The 21,745-nt window shown below is 40.2% G+C and overlaps 1 protein-coding gene across 2 annotated transcripts in view; it reads left to right on the forward strand.

The window, feature by feature from the left end:
* Window positions 1-21,499, forward strand: part of LOC124597621 (protein ARV1) — a 78,761-nt gene extending 57,262 nt beyond the window's left edge. For both annotated transcript variants that reach the window (XM_047135959.1, XM_047135952.1), the window contains exons 4-6: window positions 7,019-7,184; window positions 9,244-9,477; window positions 21,315-21,499. In XM_047135959.1, the coding sequence (XP_046991915.1) occupies window positions 7,019-7,184; window positions 9,244-9,477; window positions 21,315-21,433 (519 nt within the window). In that variant the 3' untranslated portion in view covers window positions 21,434-21,499. The remainder of the gene's footprint in view (window positions 1-7,018; window positions 7,185-9,243; window positions 9,478-21,314) is intronic.
* The last annotated feature ends 246 nt before the right edge of the window (window positions 21,500-21,745 follow it).

Consider the following 21,745-nt stretch of genomic DNA (forward strand, 5'->3'; position numbering starts at 1 on the left):
TTGCAAAACTTTCCTAGTACCCTTGTATCTGCTTCAATTTCGCTACAAGATAAACTACTTACAACAGCAACAAACATGACACCACCAACTGTGTTTATCCTATCCTTTAGGAACACCATTAGGTTCTTCGCAAAAACTTTGTCTGAACTTATATTCAGCTTTAGTCAGCTTTCAGCGTTTATAATGATTTGAGCATCAGTGCTTTCTATTAGCCCTTGGAGCTCTGGTACTTTGCCAACACAGCTACAATAATTTACAACTGTTATACCAATTGTTCCTCTATCTATATTCTTCCTATGTTCAACCTCCTCCCTGTGAGACTGACGCCCTTTTTGTATTTTCCGAAGACACTCTAACTGAAAAAAAACTGCCCACAACCCCTGCTATCCATGTAGCCATCTCCTGCGTGTAGTGGGCTCCTGACCTATTCAGCAGAACCCGAAACCCCACCACCCTATGGTGCAAGTTGAGGAATCTGCAGCCTACAAGGTCGCAGAACTATCTGAGCTCTGATTCAGACCCTCCACTCAGCTCTGTACCAAAGGTCTGCAGTCGGTCCTGTTGACTACGCTGCAGATAGTGAGCTCTGCTGTCGTATGCAAGAAAGACTGGCAGCCCTTACCACTTCTGATAGCCGCTTGAAACTAGAGATAATCTCTTCTGATCCAAAGTGACACATATCATTGGTACCGACATGAGCCAGCACCCGCAGGTGACTGCACACGGTGCTCTTCATCGCATCTGGAATGACTCTGCCAGGTATGCATCGAAGTGCACATTTGCTTTCTTCCTCTCCTTGGCAGCCAAGTTCCTAAGGGGCCCCAACTACCAATAATCCTACCCTCTGTGATTGCCCATATCTTGCAGGCTGAGAGGTTCCCTCTGAAAAAGAACAAGCGACTGCCTCTGGCTGAGGGCTACAGACTGCACCTGGAACCTGTATGTCAGACTAACCAGGTTGGCCTTACATGCAGCCCGCTGGGCAGTCTTTTGCTGCTCACCACACGCCCCTAGGCTACCTCCCACTCGACCACAGGTTGGTTAGTGGTCAACCTCAGTGTGAGCTGTAACTGGGCTGGTCACCAGTGCGGGCCGATCGGTGAAGTCAGACTTGTTGTGGATGTCCATTGCATCTGCACAGCCGGCACACAACAGTGATGCCCATCCACTGCAGCTTCAAGCTGTGTAACCAAAGCCATCACAGCCTGGAGCTAAGAGCAAAGTGTCACCAACTCGGCTCACATCTGCACGTGCAGCCATCACAGTCCCTATCCATACTAAAGACTGTGGAAACTACACTACGTGGACAAATGACAGTCGACGTGCACTATGGAACTTTACCGGAGACACACAGGACAATGCAGGAACTGTGTCTAATAAATTAGATTAACACACAGAGATTCAGAAACTGAACTACCAAAGCACACGGATGAAACTATACAATTCACTCCTGGTTATGAACCCATAAAATGTTACAAAAGATGCGCAGGGTAGCTGCGTTGTTTGCTGCGTGTTGCCATGGTTCGTGCGGCTTCCCCCGTCAGAGGTTCAAGTCCTCCCTTGGGCATGGGTGTGTGTGTTCTTCACATAAGTTAGTTTAAGTTAGATTAAGTAGTGTGTAAGCCTAGGAACCGATGATCTCAGCAGTTTGGTCCCATAGGAACTTACCACCAAATGTCAGGTTACTTCCCTGTTTCTCAGCCAGCAGCTGCTGACTCACTCTGTATATTAATCACTGAGGGATCTTCTGTACACACTGCTAGTCACTACAATTCCAAGTGTTTTGTAGAGGATACTGGCAGATCAAATTAAATTTTTTGTTTTGCTAATAGTTTCCTCTTCACTGTCGTTTCTAAGAGAATTTGTATCTACATCGATGAAAACTTGTTTGTAATTCTTCAGAGATGCATCTGCTGAACCATCCTGTAAGCTTAATATGTCATTGAAGTGTTACTTCAACTGGCAGCTTCTAGTTCCTGGGCAAACGTCAGAATAATTTGGCACTACCACATTCTTCGGCAGGGAATCACCTGTGACAAAGAATTATTATTATTTTTTTAAAATTCAGTTTTCATCTCTGAGACACTGAGTTTACTTTTCACTGTGTGTTGCAATTTTACACAGATATTCATTTTCAGCGTTTGAGACTTCCATGGGAGTTCCTTGTGTAGGAATTCCATCAGGTTTTTATGTTATTTTTGTCTACCTCCTCAGCTTTTTCTAAACTGTGTTTCAGTACTCAGTTTTATTATTTCTTCTTTTAAAGTGTCAATGTTGGTATGTAGCATTTTAATAATTTCTTCCTGTGAACTAGTGGTGTTTTTGTCCTGCAAACAGTTATGGTACTTGATGTTAATTGGTACTGGTGTTGAATTTAAAGTTACAATACCCTTTAAATGTCAAAGTGATATCTCTTTGATTTTCTCTTTCCACTAAACCATATATTCTTCTGGCAGTCGACAGAGGACTTAAAGAAAAAGGCAAGCCAATTTCTTCTGTCCTGCACACTCACAGATTTTCAGGTTGGAATCTATGCCATTGGTCCAGCTCTTCACCTTGTGCCTTTGATCTTCCCAGACATTAACTTCTTTTCCAGCGAATCATATTATCTCATAATATGCACAAAGTAGGTCCGTATCAGACCTTCCCAAGGAACAATCTGGTTTTATTTGCTCTAACTGACCTATTTGTTCTCTCTGTAGTTCATGGAACACTAAGGAATTTCCTGCTCCATCATCATAATTTAAAGGCATCCATTCTACGTCATTCAGTCTCTCTTACAGTCCAGGTCTCATATTTGTTCATCATAACTGGAAAGATCATAGTTCTTACTATACAAATCTTCATTGTTAATGTTATGTCTCTTCTCATTAAAACATTGTCAAGATTTGGCATTCAGCATTAGATCAGCCCTTGGACTCCCTTCTTCCAACTTCTATAAGCAAATCTTTAACTCTTCTTCGCCTTATGCCATCAGTATGGTGTCATCCACAAATCTAAGATTATTTATCCCAGCTGTTTTAATTCCAGTTTCTTCTTTAGCTAGCTCGGCTTTCCTCATAATGTGCTCTGCATAGAATTGAATAAATAAGGTGATGATGTGCACCTCTGAATGTGGAGCCATTTAGTTGTGCCTTATATGGTCCTCACCATGGCTTCTTGGTCAGAGTATAAATTCTGTATGAGGTGATGTGGTAATCCCCTGTTTTTGAGTAGTTCCCATAATTTATTGTAGCAGATACAGTCAAAGGCATTAGCATAATCAATAAATCAGAGGTATACATCTTTCTGAAATTCTTGCCTTCTCCATAATCCATCAGATGTTAGCAATTTGATCTCTGGTCCTTCTTCCTTTACAAAATCTAGGTTGTTCTTCATGTAGCTCTTGGTCCATATACTGGCGAAGTCTATTTAGTGAGATTTTGAGCATGACTTTTCTAGCAAGCGAGATAAGTGAGATTGTATGGTGATTTGAACACACTCTAGAATTTTCCTTGTTTGGGATGAATACTGAACTCTTCCCATCTTTGGCCACTGTTGGTTGTCCATTTTTCTTGACATACTGAGTGAAAACTTTCACTGCATTATTTCCAATGACTCTGAACAATTCTGCTGGAATTCCATCATATCCACTGGCCTCGTTTTCACCAACATTTTATAGGGCCCATTTGATTTCTCTCCAAAATATCTGGCTCTGATTCTAAAATAATGTTACCTTCCTCATCATGAGTCTCCAGTTCTTTCCTATATAGATCTTGTATGTATTCTGCCTATCTTTCCTTAATGTCCTCTGCTCCTGTTAAATCTTTACCATTTCTATCTTTCATGATTCCAGTTTTCACACGGAATTTTCCGTTGATGTCTCTAATCTTCTTGTAAAGCTTCCTTCTGCTCCTCACTCTGCTAGTCTCTTCAGCTTCTTTCCACTGTTTATTTAAGAAGATATTCTTGTCTCTTCTAGCTGATTTTCAAAACTTATCATTTAATTTAAATGTTGCTAATCTATCCTGTTTCAATTTTGCTTTACTTCATTCTTGTGCAACGTGCAATGCCTCAGCCGATAACCATCAGGCCTTCTCCTTATTCTATTTCTTGGGAGTCAGTTCTGCTGCTTCATAGACATGTTCACAAATCTTGTGAGTTTTTGTCTTCTAACTCTAGTGCATTAAATGTATTCCTGATGTCTCTTGTATAATCAGAAGGTATGTTCTTAAGATCGTATCTGTAAAATGGTATGGCTTTGGCCACTTTCCTCAGTTTCAGCTGGAACTTTGCAATTAAGTGATCATGGTCAGATCTGCAATCAGCTCCAGGTCTTGTTGTAGTTAACTGGCTGGCACTCTTCCACCTCTGATTGCGAAGTACTTAATCAATTTGATTCTGGTATTGTCTGCTTGGTGAAATGCAATTGTATAGGCATTGTTTGGGTAGCTGGAGCATTGTGTTAGTAATAACCAACGAATGCCATTACTTGATGAAGTTGTGCCAAACCAGTAAACTGTCTTCGCAGAATTCTAGGAATCTCTATCATGTTCCATTTGTTGTATCAAGACCAAAATTTCTCCTTACACTTTCTACAATTTGATTTCCCACTTTTGTGTTCCTGCAAATTTACATAGAATTGGTCAATAACATCCTCTTCAACATCAGTGGTTGGGATGTAAACTTGAATGATTGTGATATTAAGGGGTTGACCTTGGAATCTGATAGTCATCGTTCTATCATTTTTATAGTTGCACCCCATTACAACTTTTCTTACTCTGTTACTAACTGAGAAGGCCACTACATTGCTCCTGTTCTCTTGTCTCAAATAGTAAACCATATAGCCATCTGAAGCAAATTGTCCCATGCCAGCCCACCTAATTTTTATTATTCTCAGTACGTTGTTGCCAGTTATCTCCATTTCTCTTTGGGCCATGTCCAGTTTTCCTTTATACAAGGGTCTTACATTTCATGTTCCCACACAGTACTTCTGCTTGCAGCATCTTACTCTTCATGAAGCTTCTCTGTGTGGTTCCCCCACAGATCTGAATGGGGAACTTAAAACTGAGGAGCATTTTGAAGCAAGTAATTTCGATGGTGGTTTCCCATTGCCTTTCAATGGCCTCCAAATCCTGTCCCCTCACTGACTGTTTCCCACTAGTGTTGGTTACCCAACCATTCACTGAGTTGCTCAGCTCAACAGAGGCACCCCATGTAGGTAGGAAGTTGGAAAATTGAGGTGACAGAGGCTGAGAGAATGCACTTCCTGAGTTTCTTGTAATTTCATCTCATCCCCATTTTTTGCAACATTCTCAAGGTGTTTGCAGCTAGCTGCTGAATAATAAGAAGAATATATAAATATATTGTTCCATCAGCTGCAGTTCATAACACCTCATATACACACAAAATATGATTGTAAGTCACAATTATAACCATTTGTTTAACAGTCCTTTTCCAAGCATAGTATAGATATGTTATCGAATGTAATAACAGCTTCAACTTTTGTTACCGTGACAATATTGCTGACAACATGAACTTCTCTCCCATGGCCCTCAGCACTCTTTCTAGGCAGGATGCCATAGCCCTCAGCACACTTTCTAGGTAGGGTGGTGATGACGTGGAGTAATCAGCTGAACAGCAAGTGCCACATCATGTGGAAAGATTAACCTCAGTGTCCCGACCAGTAAATACGCTGCATCCATCTCAGATCGTGAACATGCACATAAGAAGGTCAGAAACTTTCCTATAGTATGCTATTTGAAATGTTAACACTTAACAAACATGAAACCATGTTCACAAAGGCCACAGTCGTCATTCATCACTTAGAAAGATATGAGAATAACACATCAGCATGCCCAGTGAGTACCATCACTAATGAAGATTAAGCACACTTTTCATGTAGCTAGAAGTTGTTCTTCACACACAGAATTCCTTTTACATTCTGTTTCTGACACTTTATATACGATACACTGTTAAACTTTTGCCTTTTTACAACTGTTGTCACTGCACTTTTCAATAAGAACCTGTTTGAAACATTGTTTACTGAAGTAAACTACTTCTGAAAACAGAATGCACTATTTTACTTGTACACTCCAGGACTACACTCAGCACAGCGGGTGACAAAGTGATAGAATCGATAAAAGTTGCAGTACTGTATTTCTTTGGACTGATATTCTCCTGTTTCAAGTTTGTCTCTATTTTGATCCAGCATACAATGCAGTGCACATGGGTATTTTATCAGCATTGTGTGTGGTCTTTGATGTGCTGAGTTTCCTTTTTTTATTTAGCTCTAGTTTAGCTACGTAACTAGCAATGTTTCATGTCTACTTTCAAATAAAAAAAGCAGACAATGTTTTAAACTTGGTTTTGTCTGCTAAGTCAGACTAGATTGGCAGTGAGGAAAAGCTATCCGTGTCTGTCAAATGCGTTCGATCCATGTCAATTTGACTAGCCCCAATAAGCTACAGCACCTGTGTGAGATTTTACTCAATATATGTACTGCAAATATAAAATGACAGTATTATGAAAAGGATAGATTGCCACTCACCATATAGGGGACATTTTGAGTTGCAGACAGGCGCAACAGACACTGTTAAATGTGAGCTTTCAGCCAGAAGGTCTTCTGAAGTAGATAACACACATGCTCAGTCACGCAAGCACAACCCACACACGTGTGGCCAAAAGTTCACATGTTCAGCAGTCTTTTTGTTGTGTCTGTCACTCAGTATCTCCTCTATATGGCGAGTAGCAATCTATCCTTTTCATAATATTGTCATTATTCCATCCCAGATTTTACAAGTGTAAAAAATACTTAAAATGACTGGATTTCTTTTATAATTCAAGGCCTTTGAAGGACAGTCATAGTCAAGCCCAGCCAAAATAATATATATTCTTCTGTGGATTTAACATGACTTCAATACTGTTATAGTCAGTGTAACTATGAAGTGTGCTGGGTTAACTACTTCTTTTGTATTTATCATTTACACATGTCCAAATCACATGTTTATATTTTTTCTTTATTTTTTTTCTATTTAAGGGCCATTGGAAGCTTGCAGCTGTGTTGCTTTTGGCTGAAACATATTGCGAATGGGTGTCCATGAAGAAACAATATTCTTCATTAAGCAATGGAGGCTATAAAAGTACAGAACTTATGTTTGAAGGAGAGAAATACTTTTACATCACTTGCTTGCAAGTCCTTTTTGGTTAGTAAAATATAAATAAATAAATAAATAAATATATTTCTGTCAATCACATCCATTCAGAATTTGGCAGGTTAATATGGGAAAACGGGCATTCACAAGTGTACATTATTGATGCATCATCCCTCACTTATTCACATCTTGCACAGTATGGTCTGCATCTGAATTGCATTTGGACCCGTGGCCATTGGTGTGTGCATTTGGATGGCTGTGTGCGTAAACGTGTGTACTTAAAGACAAAGAGCAAGAGCTCGAAAGCTAGTACAAATACTATGCTACACAGAGTCAGCTATAGGTGAGTGGTTGCCTTTCCTTTATTTTACATATTATCCCCACAGGATTTTCATTGTTGTTAAACAATGTGGAAAGATTACAATTTTTGAGAATATTTCTCATGGAGAAATGGCAATCTGGCTAAAAGTACTTTAAAAATGGATTACAAACAGTCTCAACTGCAAAAACATTTACTTTGATGGTAACCAGTTTGTCACTATTTGACAATTCTCAGAACCTCATACCATGATAGCAAATAGTGATGGTGGATGGGGTGGGTGTTGGGATTACATGAACATTTGTGGAGTCACAACACACCATTCACTGCAACTGTGAAGTTGTGCTAGTGGAATGGGGGGGGGGGGGGGGGGGGGGAGAGAAGAGAAGGTTTGAGGCCAGTGGGGTTATTGGGAACGAAAAATATGTTGTAGGGAGAGTTTGCACGTACTCATCTCACAAAAGCTGTTGGTGGTAAGAACACTCCAGATGGCACAGGCTGTGAAGTAGTCATTGAAGTTCGTGTTGGGCAGGATGTTCAGAAACTGGGCGGTCCAGCTGTCCTTTGTTACAGTCTATCAGTGGTCATTCATGTGGACATACAGCTCATCAGTTGTCAAGCCCATATAGAATGTGGTACTGTGTTTATAGCTAAGTTTGTAGATTACATGGCTGCTTTTACAAGTGGCCCTGCCTTTTATAGGTTGGGAGATGTTAGTGACAGAACTGGAGTATGTCGTAGTGGGAAGGTGTATGGGCAGGTATTGCATCTGGATATATTGCAGGAATATGAGCCATGAGGCAAGGGGTTGGGAGCAGGGGTGAAGTAGTGGCAGAAAAAGATATTGTGTAGGTTGGGTGGGTGGCAGAATACCACTGTGGGAGAGATGGAGAGAATGTTTCTCATATCAAGAGACAGTTAGAGATGTGTCTATTGGCAGTGCTACACAGGTCATCTCCTGAAGGTAAGCTCTGTCCAGAAATCCCGTCACATAATTTATTAGAATACTCATACGGTCTTTTTATTGCATTGCATTCTGCCAACTGCAGAATTGTTTCTGCTGCATCTATATTAGTTCTGATTATACATTGAGAACAAATGACTGGGAACTATACCAGTGTCTTCAAAATGGTTAGATCCGTGATCAAGTGCTCTTGAATTTAATATTCAGTACCTAGGAAATTTGCACAAGCAGCAAGAGTATTTCTATTTCAGAACCAACAGCAGCACATGTAGAGAAGTATACAATTATTTTAAGTGCTTACATTTGCATAGTGATTTGCTTTATTACTTCATTACTACTAACTTTATTCACAACAAATTTTTCAGACAGGATCCATGAATGTACATACAAAATTATATCATTGTATGACACATGACATTCCATAAAAATTGAGATTCTTGAAAAATTAGTTCTTCTTAACAAGGAGTGCAAACTGACAAACTTTACTCAGTCAGAAAGGTTTCACATGCTTGACATGTGAAGTTAAGCACGTTTACTTGTTGGTAAAGAAACCAGATGCTTTAAGCTGTTTTACACACAAGAACTGTATTCTTAAGAACTGGTGTGGAGGGATTGCCGATTTTCATATAAGAGGGCTCACAATGTAACACTAGTGTTTTTAATGTTGTTGCTGCCGCTGCTGTTGTGAGATTGGGAAATGCCCATCGTGTTTTAATTTGTTGTAATGTGTTAAGAGGATATCTTTTTTACTAATTAGAGAGAGAGAGAGAGAGAGAGAGAGAGAGAGAGAGAGAATGACTTCTCATAATGTTGTACTTGCTTTGCAGGTCACATGCTGCTTCTTGCTACAGTGTTAGCAGTAACAAAGCTGTATTGGATTGTGTTTCCAAAAAAATATCAAGACAATTTTACACTTTTGATCTTTTGGAAGGCATTTGTTCTGTCAAATTTTGGAAAATTTCTTACAGTTGCAGAGTTAATATGGGATGGCAATGGAAATGGAATAACAAGTTTGTTTGTCACAATCTACGTATATCTCTCACAGTTACACTCTTACTCAGGTAATTTTTGTTTTATTAATCATGTTCTTTTGAATTAAAACATTTGGGTTATACATCCATAATTGATTTTCATTGTATATTGAGAAACAACGCAAAATACTTTCTTGTTTTCTGAAGGAAAAATTAAACAGGATGTCACCTGGTGAATCTTTTGGAAGTCAAAAGATGATGATGATGATCTGTTTTTACTGAATGAATAGTGACTAGGAACTCATAAAATAACGAGTTTCAGTGATCCTGAAATGCTGCTCAAAAGTCCTGGGTGGTATACATGTAATGTTAGGAGAAAATGTACCATACACCATAAAGTTGAGCACTCAACAGGCATATTAATAATACTGAAAATATTTCTGCACTTTTGGTCAGTACACAGGTGTGTTTCTCTAGCCAAATACAGTGTCCATTATTCATCAATGAGGTTAAACAAGAACTTCTGTTTTTCCAAATCAATCTATTCTGATCTCGGCCCTTAAGATTGTTCTCAGTACACTCAGATGATCTTGCAATGTGTGTCCTTACACTCTGTAATGTAGAATAATGAAATCCTTTTATTTATTTTTCAGCCTTTGATCAGACAAATGCTTTCAACTTCTTAGCAAGTTGTCATCAGGTGCCAGATCTGGAGAGGCACTCTACATTGTCAGGGCCTCACACCCTGTTCAGTTGTGTTTTGACAAGTTACATAGTAACACGTTCAGATCAATCATCTCATCTGATGATGGCTTACTAAGAAGTCGAAACCAGTTATGATGCAGTGTAGATTCACACAGCCTGTATCACTGATGTTGTTTTTGTTCTGTACCCCTGGCAGTCTTTGTAGGTAGCTCAGTTACGTTCTAACTGCTGTACGTGGAACACCAGGAGAATACATTGTTTGTTCATTATATTATGAGCTTCTGAGCAGACTTGAGTTACTGACTTGGCTTCATCTGTGTGCTTTTGTAGTTTAATCAAAAATTTCTTGTGTTTGTGTAGGGAAGATTGTCATCTTTAGCATGAAAAAGGGCTGTGTTCAGATGTGAGCTGAGGTGATCCTTCACTCACAGCTCCAAGCTGTGCTGGCTTCGGTCGTACAGCAATGATTTGGCCGCTCACATGAGCTGACATGAATCTCATTGAACATTTACGGGGCATAATTAAAAGATCAGTATGTGCACAAAATGCTGCACTGGCAACACTTTAACAATTAAGGATGGTTACAGAGGCGGCACGGCTCAATATTTCTGCAGGGGACTACCAGTGACTTGTTGACTGCATGCCATGCCAGGTTGCTGCACTTGGTCAGGCAAAAGGAGGTCCGACATGATGTTAGGTGGTGTCCCATGACTTTTGTCACCTCAGTGTAAAACAGAAATGTTTTTCATTATAGAAGACCTTTTCATGAAATTTCAATTACCAACTTTGAACAATGGAAATTCCAGGATGGGATAAGAACAATATTATGTTATCACCACCACCACCACCACCACCACCACCACCTTAATCAACAAATGTTTCCAGACCCAGGCTGGGGATGTATGGAACATAAGCCTCATCACCTAGCCCTGTCTTCCCACCAACTTTGTGTTCACTCTGAGCCAGTCCTTGCCTCTTTTTTTCAACACAAATTTCCTTCACATCTCCATTTTGTGTATCTTCTTGGGAATCCTCTTGTTTTCCATTCTCTTTAAGTGGCCATTCCATCTTAGCCTTGATGTTTGTATCCTGCTCTGTAAAGCTTCCTCTTTCCCTTACCCAATCATTCCTCATCCTCTTTCTCTCTCTTTGTTACTTTTATCCTACTTCTGAGGAAATTCATGTAATCTGCTTACATATTTTTTCTTGATTACCCTTGTTTCAGACGCATAGGTCAACAATACTGGGACATAGTAAATTTTGAGTAACAATTCTTTGCTTTTTTTGTGGAACATTTTCATTGTAAAACAGGCACCTAACACTTCATAGAAATATTTCTGCCTTTCTGCCACATTCACTGATCTCTTTCTCATTTCTTCCATTTTCCTCCATCGTACTTACCAAGTACTCGGCACCCTCCACCGTCTTCAGTTGTTAATCTCCAATCTTCATTCTACTAGTTAGTCTAGCTTTCTTTCTAGTTGTAACCAAGATCTCACACCTGTTTACATTAAATTTCATCCCATGCTGTCACTTAGTTCCTTCCCAAGCATCCAGCTGTTTGTGAATCTCCTCCTCCCTGTTTCCCAGGTCATCTATGAACACGATTGCTTTCATCTTGCCTTCTCCAATTTTTTGTGCCATCTTGGATGAGATAATAACTAAGACCAAACTGAAGAGGACAGGTGACTCTGGACTGCCCTGTTTCATACCACTTGTCTGCTGGAACCAATCCGTCCTTTCATTTCCCATTTTCTCACAACTCAACCTTCAACATTACATCTCGTCCACTCTGCTTGTTCTCTCTCTTTCCACTCCCTTCTTTTTTAGTGCTTCCCAGACATTTCTTCTACATACATCTGCTTATACCCTTTCTATATTGAGAAGTGCCACCACAACCTCTTCCCCGAATTCGTAGTGATGCTCGTGGAGCTGCTTCATTGCAAATATAAGGTCAACAGTTGATGTCTCAGGTCTGAAGCCATGCCAATCCTATTTCAATTTGGTCTTGACCCTTGTTCAGATTCTGCACTCCATGATCTTTTCATATGGTGTGACACAGTGTAGTATCAGTGTGACTCCCCTGTAGTTCCTACAGTCCTTCTTATTCCCTTTCTTGAATATAGGGACAATTAGTGCCCTCTTCCAATCTTGTGGAGTCTTCTTTTTACTCCACACATCCCTCATCACATGAAACAGCCACTGTTTCTCAACCTCCCCTGCCGCCTTCACCATTTTGACACCGACTTCATCCATACCTGATGCCTTTCCTCCTTTCATCTTATCCAGTGCCATTTCCATTTGGATTTAACAAATGCTCGAGGTACTCCTTCTGCACTATCTTCAGTGTCTTTGTTATTAAGCTCATTCCCATTTCTGTCTGTCTTTGTTGCATTTTCTCTCAAACCACTTCTTACTTTTGACCATTCCATATAGTACTTTGTTTACTCCATCGTCATCCATTATAATATTACATCATATACGATATTAATATTTCATAATATTGTTGCAGTCAGCAACTTTCTCTCCCATTTACATAGGGTGAAATGATCATCATAATCAAATAACACAAATCAGAGGCACAGAAAGCTTTAAATGTTCATTTTTCCGACACTCTATTCAAGAGCAAACATTAGAGAAATAGTCTGAAACTGATTTTATGAACTTTCTGCCAAGCTCATAAGTGTTAACTGTGCAGTAGTCCTGTAGATGATACAATTTGAGAGAGCTGTGGCTGAAAAACAGGAAAGAACATTTTTGTTACAGTATAGTCACTGTTTTTCTCCCAAGGCAGTATGTGTAGTCTGTTTAATCATGAATAAATTGAGTGCAATAAGAATAAGGGGACTATAAAACAATTTGTCATATTTAATATTGTCTGTTTCTGCAATGGGTTGTCCGAAATGAAGCCAGGAAGTTTACCCTTGCAGTAAAATGCTTCGCCTAAGTAGGAAATTTTTCACCTTACAAAACTGGGCATTAGGACGTGTTTTGGTGCATACATACTAACCCATATTTACTTACACTAAAATCATACTTTAATTTCAAGTAAAGTGTTAGTAAATATAATTTTAAAGGCAGTTTCTCTGGCAATATTTTAGCTTATACAACTTGTCTAATACAATCTAATAACCTAATATTTTCTACAACTATATCGTAATCACCTCTGTCTAAATATGTTGGTACAGCAGTGTCCCACTAATCCGAACTGCAGTAATCCAAATGTTCAGTTAATCCAAATATGAAAAATGTTAGTCTAACCAGGAAAGTACTTGGGCTTGAACAAACACAAATACACCAAAATCGTGTGAGAAATAATGTAAAGGTCTCTTATTGCACTAGTGATACTGCCGCATCTGCAAAACTCTGCAGTCGTCTGTTAGAGGCCTATGCGTATGCCATGCCGCATTGCACACTGACCTGCCGGTACGCCAGTCGGGACCAGTAGGGATGGTGCAGTGTGCCTCTGAAGTTGCGTTTTGTGACATTATTTGTGTATTGAAGCATCAGATGGCTCGGCGATTGGTAATCAATCCTGCTAATGTATTGCGATTGGTTGAGATGAGGTTACAAAGAACCCTTCTTTGTGAAGATGGTATTGGTGTAGAAGACGAATCATTCGCATGTTTTCTGGTATCTGTTATAGTGCAGAAATATGAGCATAAGTTAGAAACAGATACTGTTGTAACACTAACACATAATGATGATGATAGAGATGATAATGACGAACAACTCATTACAAACAGTAGTGCTACGGCAACTGCGGGAAGAGGCGACGGAAGCAGTGACAGTGAATACCAACCGTCTCCCAAGAAGGAGGTTAAAGTTGCAAGTATCATCACGGCGTTTGATGATAACACACTGGAGAACATGTACGATTATTATTACGTTAGAGGTTTTGACACATACGACAAGTTTCTGAAAAGATACCCTAAACTGAAGTCTAAAAGCAATATTAAAAGAGAAGGAAATACAGTTTTCAAGGGAAATCGTACACTGCTGTTAAAGACCATCAAGGAGCGTGTAATGGCGAAATTCAATGAAGCGCAAGAATGCGGTTCCGCCATTCATTATTGGCATTTACAACATTGGGCATTGGACGTAGCCAGAAATCTCGGGTGTGCAAACTTTACAGCTTCACTAGAATTTATTACTGATTTGAAAAAGGAGTTTAGGATAACATCACGCCGTATCACTATGCTCCAAGCACGAAAAGATAGGATGACGAAGAAGAGCTGATTGAAAGAGCTTCAAACGTTTGTTGCTGATGTCAATGAGCATATCACAAGAGAAAACATCGATATTAGTTCTGTATGGAACTGTGATCACTTAACTGTGCAACACATAGTTAAACAATCAATGTTGCTATATAAATGAATATAATAGAGGGAAACATTCCACATGGGAAAAATATATCTAAAAACACAGATGATGTGACTTACCCCCTAAGACAAGTCTTTCCGCTCCCGGGATTGGAATGACTCCTTACCTTCTCCCTTAAAACCCACATCCTTTCGTCTTTCCCTCTCCTTCCCTCTTTCCTGATGAGGCAACAGTTTGTTGCGAAAGCTTGAATTTCATGTGTATGTTTGTGTTTGTTTGTGTGTCTATTGACCTGCCAGCACTTTCGTTCGGTAAGTCACATCGTCTGTGTTTTTTGCTATATAAATGGATGGACGGTTGGCAGACAAACACTATATTTGCTTTCAAGAATCCAGTGGAAAGTTTGGACCCCACGTGTCAAGGGAAATAGAAATGCGGTGCCCTCCAAATGTCGTTGTCGATGCAAGTGTGAGTGGGAAGATGACGAAACATCTGAAGACGTTTTTTCTGTCAGTTTTGAATCCACATTTGTTGAGAAAGTCATTAGTACTTTGTGACTCCTGGTCTGGACGTAAGGGTGAATGAGTACTACTGGAAGCATCTGGTGGAAAACATGTAGATTTAAAAATCATTCTGCCTAAAACTACAAAATATGCACAACCTCTGGATGTGCATTTCTTCAGGCAATATAAAATATATGCCAAGAAAATAACAGACTTCATTAAACTACGTGCCAGTAATATGCAGCCGAAATTGCACGACAGATTCTTTATCATGAATATGCATTCTGTCATTTACAGTCAGTTATCTGCAAGAGTATACAGACCAATGCTTCATTAAGCGTGGCAGAATGCTGACTACGATATTGGTCAACCAGTGAACAACTTCAAAAGTGTCATTGATGTGGCGTTCAACACTGATATTATAGAATGTTCAAATATGCCATGCGATCAACTTGCGTTTCTTCACTGTGTGTTTTGCAGTCATTCGTATTGCTCGGAGCATTTTATTGACATTCTGCATTTACATTTATAGTTAAGATTGCTACATTGCGTATGGCGTCTACAATTACATCTACAGTGATATCTAGAGCATGACTGCAGAGTTTTGCAGAAAAACGACACCCACCAGCTCATTCAGAGGTACATAATGGTCCTGTAACCAAATGTCATACAGATCTGTTTGTTCGAGCCCAAGTACTTTCCTGGTAAGTACGGAAATCTGTGCCATAAACTGCTGTACATACACACAATTTTAATTTACACAGTACAGTAAATGTATTAGAGAAATTGGCAAGAAAACATTAGGTTTAAATAATGCACAACAATGAAATAAAAGCTATCAAACTTGCTAAAATACAGCGGACATTTGATCCCTACTTTTTAGATGACAAAAACTCATTGTTTTTTGGCGTAATGAAGACAGTCTGTTATACGACATGTAGTTGCGCCATAGTCTCATAAACATCATATCAGCAGGTGTAGCAGTGGGCTGTTGCTCCAAATAACATGGCGCGAGGTCAAGGGCTTCTGCTGCGTCACTGTGTGGCAACAGCTCTCCTTTGTCGCTTTCAGCTCTCCTTTGTCGCTTTCAGGCTCATTGTCACTTCCGTCACAGCAGCAACTAAATCAGAGTCAATAAGGTTCTCCACACATGCCCCATCTGCTGCCTTCCACGCATCTATGTCTCCTTCACTAGCTTCTTCGCATCAGGGATTGCATCATTTGTAGTAGAGCTTCCTCTTCATTTTCGACTAGGTTGTCCTGAAATTCAAGAGATGTCCTCAGTTTTCTCCACGATTTTCTCAGAGTATTTTCTGAAATATTCTGCCATACCTCAGCGGCCCAATAAACAACACCCTTCACAAAATTGTTGAGGCTTTCGTGGCCACTTGTTGACATACTGCCTATTTACTTCTGTCTCGGGTTCTTCGGCCGACGTTCGTCTGATGATTTTACTGATGTTTCGCCAGCACGAGTGGCTGGCATTGTCAAAGCTTCACCCTCCATTGCCAGTGGTTAACTGGAGCCAAGCTCACAGCCGCAGACTATATGTACCTGGCACGTCAACGTCTGAGGGCTTCCCCGAGGTCATTTCCGGTGCAGTTCTCCTCTTGCTACTTGCGACGGTCGTTCGCTGCAGTACAGGAAGCCAGGATCCGTTTACCTTAAGGCTTTCCTCTTTCTCACTGAAGCTGTTCATGTGTTTTTGTATTTCTACAGCTTCTCTGAACAAGCGCGTGTGATAGTGCTTCTCTACAGCCAGAACTTCCGTGTCGGTGAAATTTATTACATGGTTGGTCTCACTCAGTGCGTGCTCTGCCACGCTCAATTTCTCCACCTGCCCCAACCTGCAATGTCACTTATGTTATTTGATCCTGGTGTTGATTGATCATCCAGTCATTCTGACATAAACTTTTCCGCATGTGCATGGTAAGCAGTATATTCCCGACATTGCAAGTGGGCCCCTTTTATCCTTTGCCAATCTAAGACATTCTTTGATCTTCCTTGTTGGTTTGAATATTATCCTTACGCCGTGTTTGTGCAATATACGACCGATTCTGTCAGTCACTCTGGGAATGTATGGCAGAATGGCCGTACCCGACATTTCTTTTCCTGATTTCTAACTTTGTCAAGTGTTTGGTTCTGTTACATTTCTAATATAATTTGTGGAGTACCTATTGCTCCTCAGAACACTTTCCAGATATTGCATTTCACGTCTGAGGTGCTGCGGCTCACATATTCGTCCTGCTCGCATTACGAACATGTGAATCGTACCTCTTTTCTGGCTCAGGTGGTGGTTTGATAGTTTGTGCAGGTATCGGTCCACGTGTGTCTGTTTTCGGTACACGCTATGTCCCAGGTTTTCGCCATCCCTTGTGACTAGCACATCTAGAAATGGTAGTTTTTTGTCCTTTTCTACTTCCATGGTAAATTTTATGTTGGTGTGGAGGCTGTTCAAGTATCTTAGGAAGTCACCGAGCTGCTCTTCAATGTGGCTCCACACAACGAAAGTATCATCGACATATCTGTACCACACCTCAGGTTTACAAGTCGCCAATTCCAGTGCCTGTGCTTCGAAATGCTCCATGAAGAAGTTGGCCACCATTGGACATAGGGGACTACCCATGGCAACACCTTCCAGCTGTTGTAGAAATTGCCATTCCATGTGAAATAGCTTGTGGTGAGACATGCATGGAAGAGCTTTGTGGTGTCTTGCGTGGAAAATGGAATCGATGTGCTCCAGAGCGTCACTGAGTGGCACTTTCGCAAACAGAGAAACAATATCAAAGCTGACTAGGATGTCATTTGGTGTAAGTTTTAGTTCCTTCAGCTTCTCGGTGAAATGTCCTAAGTCCTTTATTTATGTGTTGGTCTTCCCTACGTGTGGCTGGAGCAGTGTGTCCAAGTGTTTAGCCAGTTTATACGTCGGTGAGCCAGGAGCACTAACAATCGGTCTTAGTGGAACGTTGTTCTTATGGATCTTAGATAATCCATACAGTAGAGGTGGTAGGGCTTCCGTGTTGCACAGGATTCCCTGTATGTCCACTGGCAGAGAAGAAGCCTTGATTAACCAATTCGTATTCCGTGTGATACGCTGCGTCGGATCTGCGCTTAGTTTTTGGTACGTCGTCGGATCTTTTGCTCATAATCTCTGTTCTTCATTACAACGGTCGCATTCCCTTTATCAGCAGGCAGTACCAATATACTCTTTGTCATCGTTAAGATTCTTAATAGCTTGTACCTCTTCTTTCTTCAGATTACAAGCTGGTGGTTTAGCTCGGCGCTGTATCCTGGCTGTTTCAGTGTGTATTTCCTCTGTCCTTTCATAAGGAAGGGTCCGAATGGCCGATTCGGTGTTAGCAGTGATGTCCTCAATAGGTATAGTTCTTGGGATGATAGCGAAATTCCCTCCTTTTTGAAGAACAGACACTTCCTCTTCGGTCAATTGTCGTTCAGTGAAGTTGACCACTGTATGTGACATGTCGGGAATCGCCATGTCAGTCTGCTTCCGGCACCTTTCAAACTTTTTCTTCTGTCACTCAGTACAGCATTCGTGTTTGTTCTGCATGCTCCTGTGAGTGATGCTGTCGATCTTTTCCCAGTCGTCTTTATGCCTTCTGCTACTTAGGTGATAGAATATGTCCAAACGTTCCTGATCCGTTCTTGACAAGTCTCTCCATGTTTCATGAATTCGCTCATAAAGGAAAGCTTGTTCCATTCTGTCGTAGATACGATGTGCTTGGGCGATGGTGAATATGTGCTTACATTTCAAGAACTTCGGTGTAGCATCTTCATCTCTGCACCGCGAAAGGAAGGCAAGAGAGGACATCAATCACTCTTCCTTCTTCTGTCGTTGGTCAAGGTGTCGGTACAATCTGCAAATCTCCTCCCCATAGAGGTGTAATACAAAATTGTTGAGGCTTTCGTGGCCACTTGTTGAGAAACTGCCTATTTGCTTCTGTCTCGGATTCTTCGGCCAATGCTCGTCTGATGATTTTACTGACGTTTCGCCAGCACGAGTGGCTGGTATTGTCAAAGCTTCACTCTCCATTGCCGGTGGTGAACGACCGTCGCAGGTAGCAAGAGGTGAACCGCACCGGAAATGACCTCAGAGAAGCCCTCGGATGTTGGCACGCCAGGTACATATAGCTCGGCTCCATTTCAGCACTGGCAGTGGAGGGTGAAGCTTTGATAATGCCAGCCACTCGTGCTGGCGAAATATCAGTAAAATCATCAGATGAATATCGGCTGAAGAACCTGAGACAGAAGCAAATAGGCAGTTTGTCAACATCCTTCACAGGTTCACTAAAGGAATGCTATCAAGTTTTAATGTATGCAGTACGGCCTGATCCAACATTCAGGGGCAAAAGCTTTGCCACAATTTCTCCATCACATAATTCCCAAGTGCTTGGGTGAGATAGCGCGTTATCAATCAAAAGGATTGCACAGGGAGACAAATTATTTTCCTTAGAAAACTGTCGAACAGAGGGAACAAACTGGCCTTGAAACCATTCTTTGAACAGCTTACCATCCATCCATGTTTTTTTTCTGGTTGCGATAATATACGGGCAGGGACTTCATGTTGCAGTTTTTAAAAGCTCTGGGCCTAGCAAATTTGCCAATCAGCATTAAAGGCAGCCTGTGATTACCAGCAGCACTGCTGCATGCTGATAAAGTTACACGATCTTTGCACATTTTAAAACCAGAAGCATGGTCTTCTGCTTTTGATGGCAGGCTTTTTGTTGGCAATGCCCTAAAATTAAGGCCAGTGTTGTCAGTGTTATAAATTTGTTGGGGAGAATACTTTCCCCCTCTCATCATTTTTTCAAACTTACCCAAGTATTCCTTCGCTGCATCACAGTCAGAAGAAAGCTTCTCTCCATTAATTGTTAGCTGACGGATTCCATGACGTTTTTTTTGAATCTGTCCAACCAACCCGTACTTGCACTAAAAGACTCATCACCATTCATTAACTTGTTCAGGTAAACAGCCTTCTCCTGAACCGGTGCTCCACTCAAAGGAATTCCCCTTTCTCTTTCCCGCGTAAACCAAAGGAAAAGAGCTTCATCCACTTTATCATACTGGGACTGTTTCATAGTCTGCCAAATTTAGAGTGTTTTTCCCAAAGACGTTGCACAGAACCATTCAAGCTTCACTCAGTTCTTCTGATCACAAATGGTTGCTTTACCAACACACAGTTCCTTTGTCAGTTTAGATACATTCTCACCATTGTCTCTCTGCTTCAAAGCATTCAGTTTTTCTTTGAGAGTTAAGGTATGTTTCAGTTTACTCATGACGAAAATACGTACACCACTACACCTGAACAAATACAATACAACTGTTACGCATGCCAGCGATCGATAACTAACATAATCGAGTGTTTTGCGAGCCAACTGGCAGTGCACTGACCTCACACTACAAAAGTCTCAATAGTGCACAGCAACAAGGGCAGGGAGTGAGAGTGAGCCATTGTTCCCACACTTGTTCCCATTTGTTAACTTGGTGTACTTACTTATCTGCTTGGTATACTTCATTCTAGAATCTCGTCACCGTAATTCCAGCTAATCCAAACAAGGTCCGGTCCCAATTAGTTCGGAATAATGGGACTCTACTGTATTTGCTAATTAACTACTTTTGATTGATTATTTTTATGGTATACTTATTAAGTGATGAAGTATTAAAAATATGCCAGATATTGAGAAACATGTTAGCAATTTCATGTATACTGTATTCCTGTTGATACCTTCACAACTAAAAAAGTTTAAGTTTGAATTAGATATTAGAGACGTAGCTTATGTGTATGAAGGAGATTTCTTCAGTTAAATAGCATCATTTTTAGCTTTAGACGTTTTAATTAGTAGTCAGTTAAAGGTTGTACATTACTCTTAGTTCTAGCATTTCATCGTTCTTTGATGCAGATGTATTTATCTGTAGTCTGCGACACCACCTCTAATTGCAAATATGTATTCCTTATATATAGTATGTGTTGTATAAATAAATGCAAAATTATGCTCTAAAAGATTAAGAGGTGAATAATAATAGAAGGCAAATGATTTGAGCTTGTTCTAAGAAACTGAGAGAGAGGGCAGAGGACAAGTGTGTTTATACATACATGGACTGCATTGGGAGAAATTCTAATTTTAAGTGCATAGGAAACATAGCTGACAGTTTTGTTTTTCACTGAATGTTAAGATTCTTTCTCACTCACTGGCAAGTGATTTCATACCTACAAAAAGTGCAAAATATTGTAACTTTATTTTTATAAAATGTGTTATATTTCATTATCTCTGAGTCTCCTACAAGTTGATTTGAGATTCATTGTATATGAAATTTATGTATGGTAGAAATCAACATTTTTATTCATTGTATTCAGGACATAATTTTATTTCTTTACAGTCATTTCCAAGACCTCAAAAACAGTGGCTGGTTTTGTGGTACTACTTGGATTTTTTACAAAAACAATCATAACAGAATCAGAAACACTGCATGTACAGCTTTACAAATATGCAATGTAAATCTGGGAAGGATGTGATTTCAAGGAGTTAAGAGAAATAAAGAATAGATTGATGGTGTTGAATAAACTTGTAGGTCAGTTTTGTGTTGGCCCCTTCCATTCCCCTCTCCCCTTCCTACATTTGTATGTAACAGCTTTCATTTCATTTTCTGTAAATATTACTATAATAATAAAAATCAAACAATGGTGGTATCAAGAGAGTTCACAAATTGCAAATTAAAGTATCTTGGGGGACGATACAGGCAAGTGGGATAGAGACAGGAACCCACAACAGAGATTCAATGACTAGAATATTCTGGAAGACTGAAACATT

Source organism: Schistocerca americana, chromosome 1 (genome assembly GCF_021461395.2).
Source record: "Schistocerca americana isolate TAMUIC-IGC-003095 chromosome 1, iqSchAmer2.1, whole genome shotgun sequence".
NCBI classification, from domain to species: domain Eukaryota; kingdom Metazoa; phylum Arthropoda; class Insecta; order Orthoptera; family Acrididae; genus Schistocerca; species Schistocerca americana.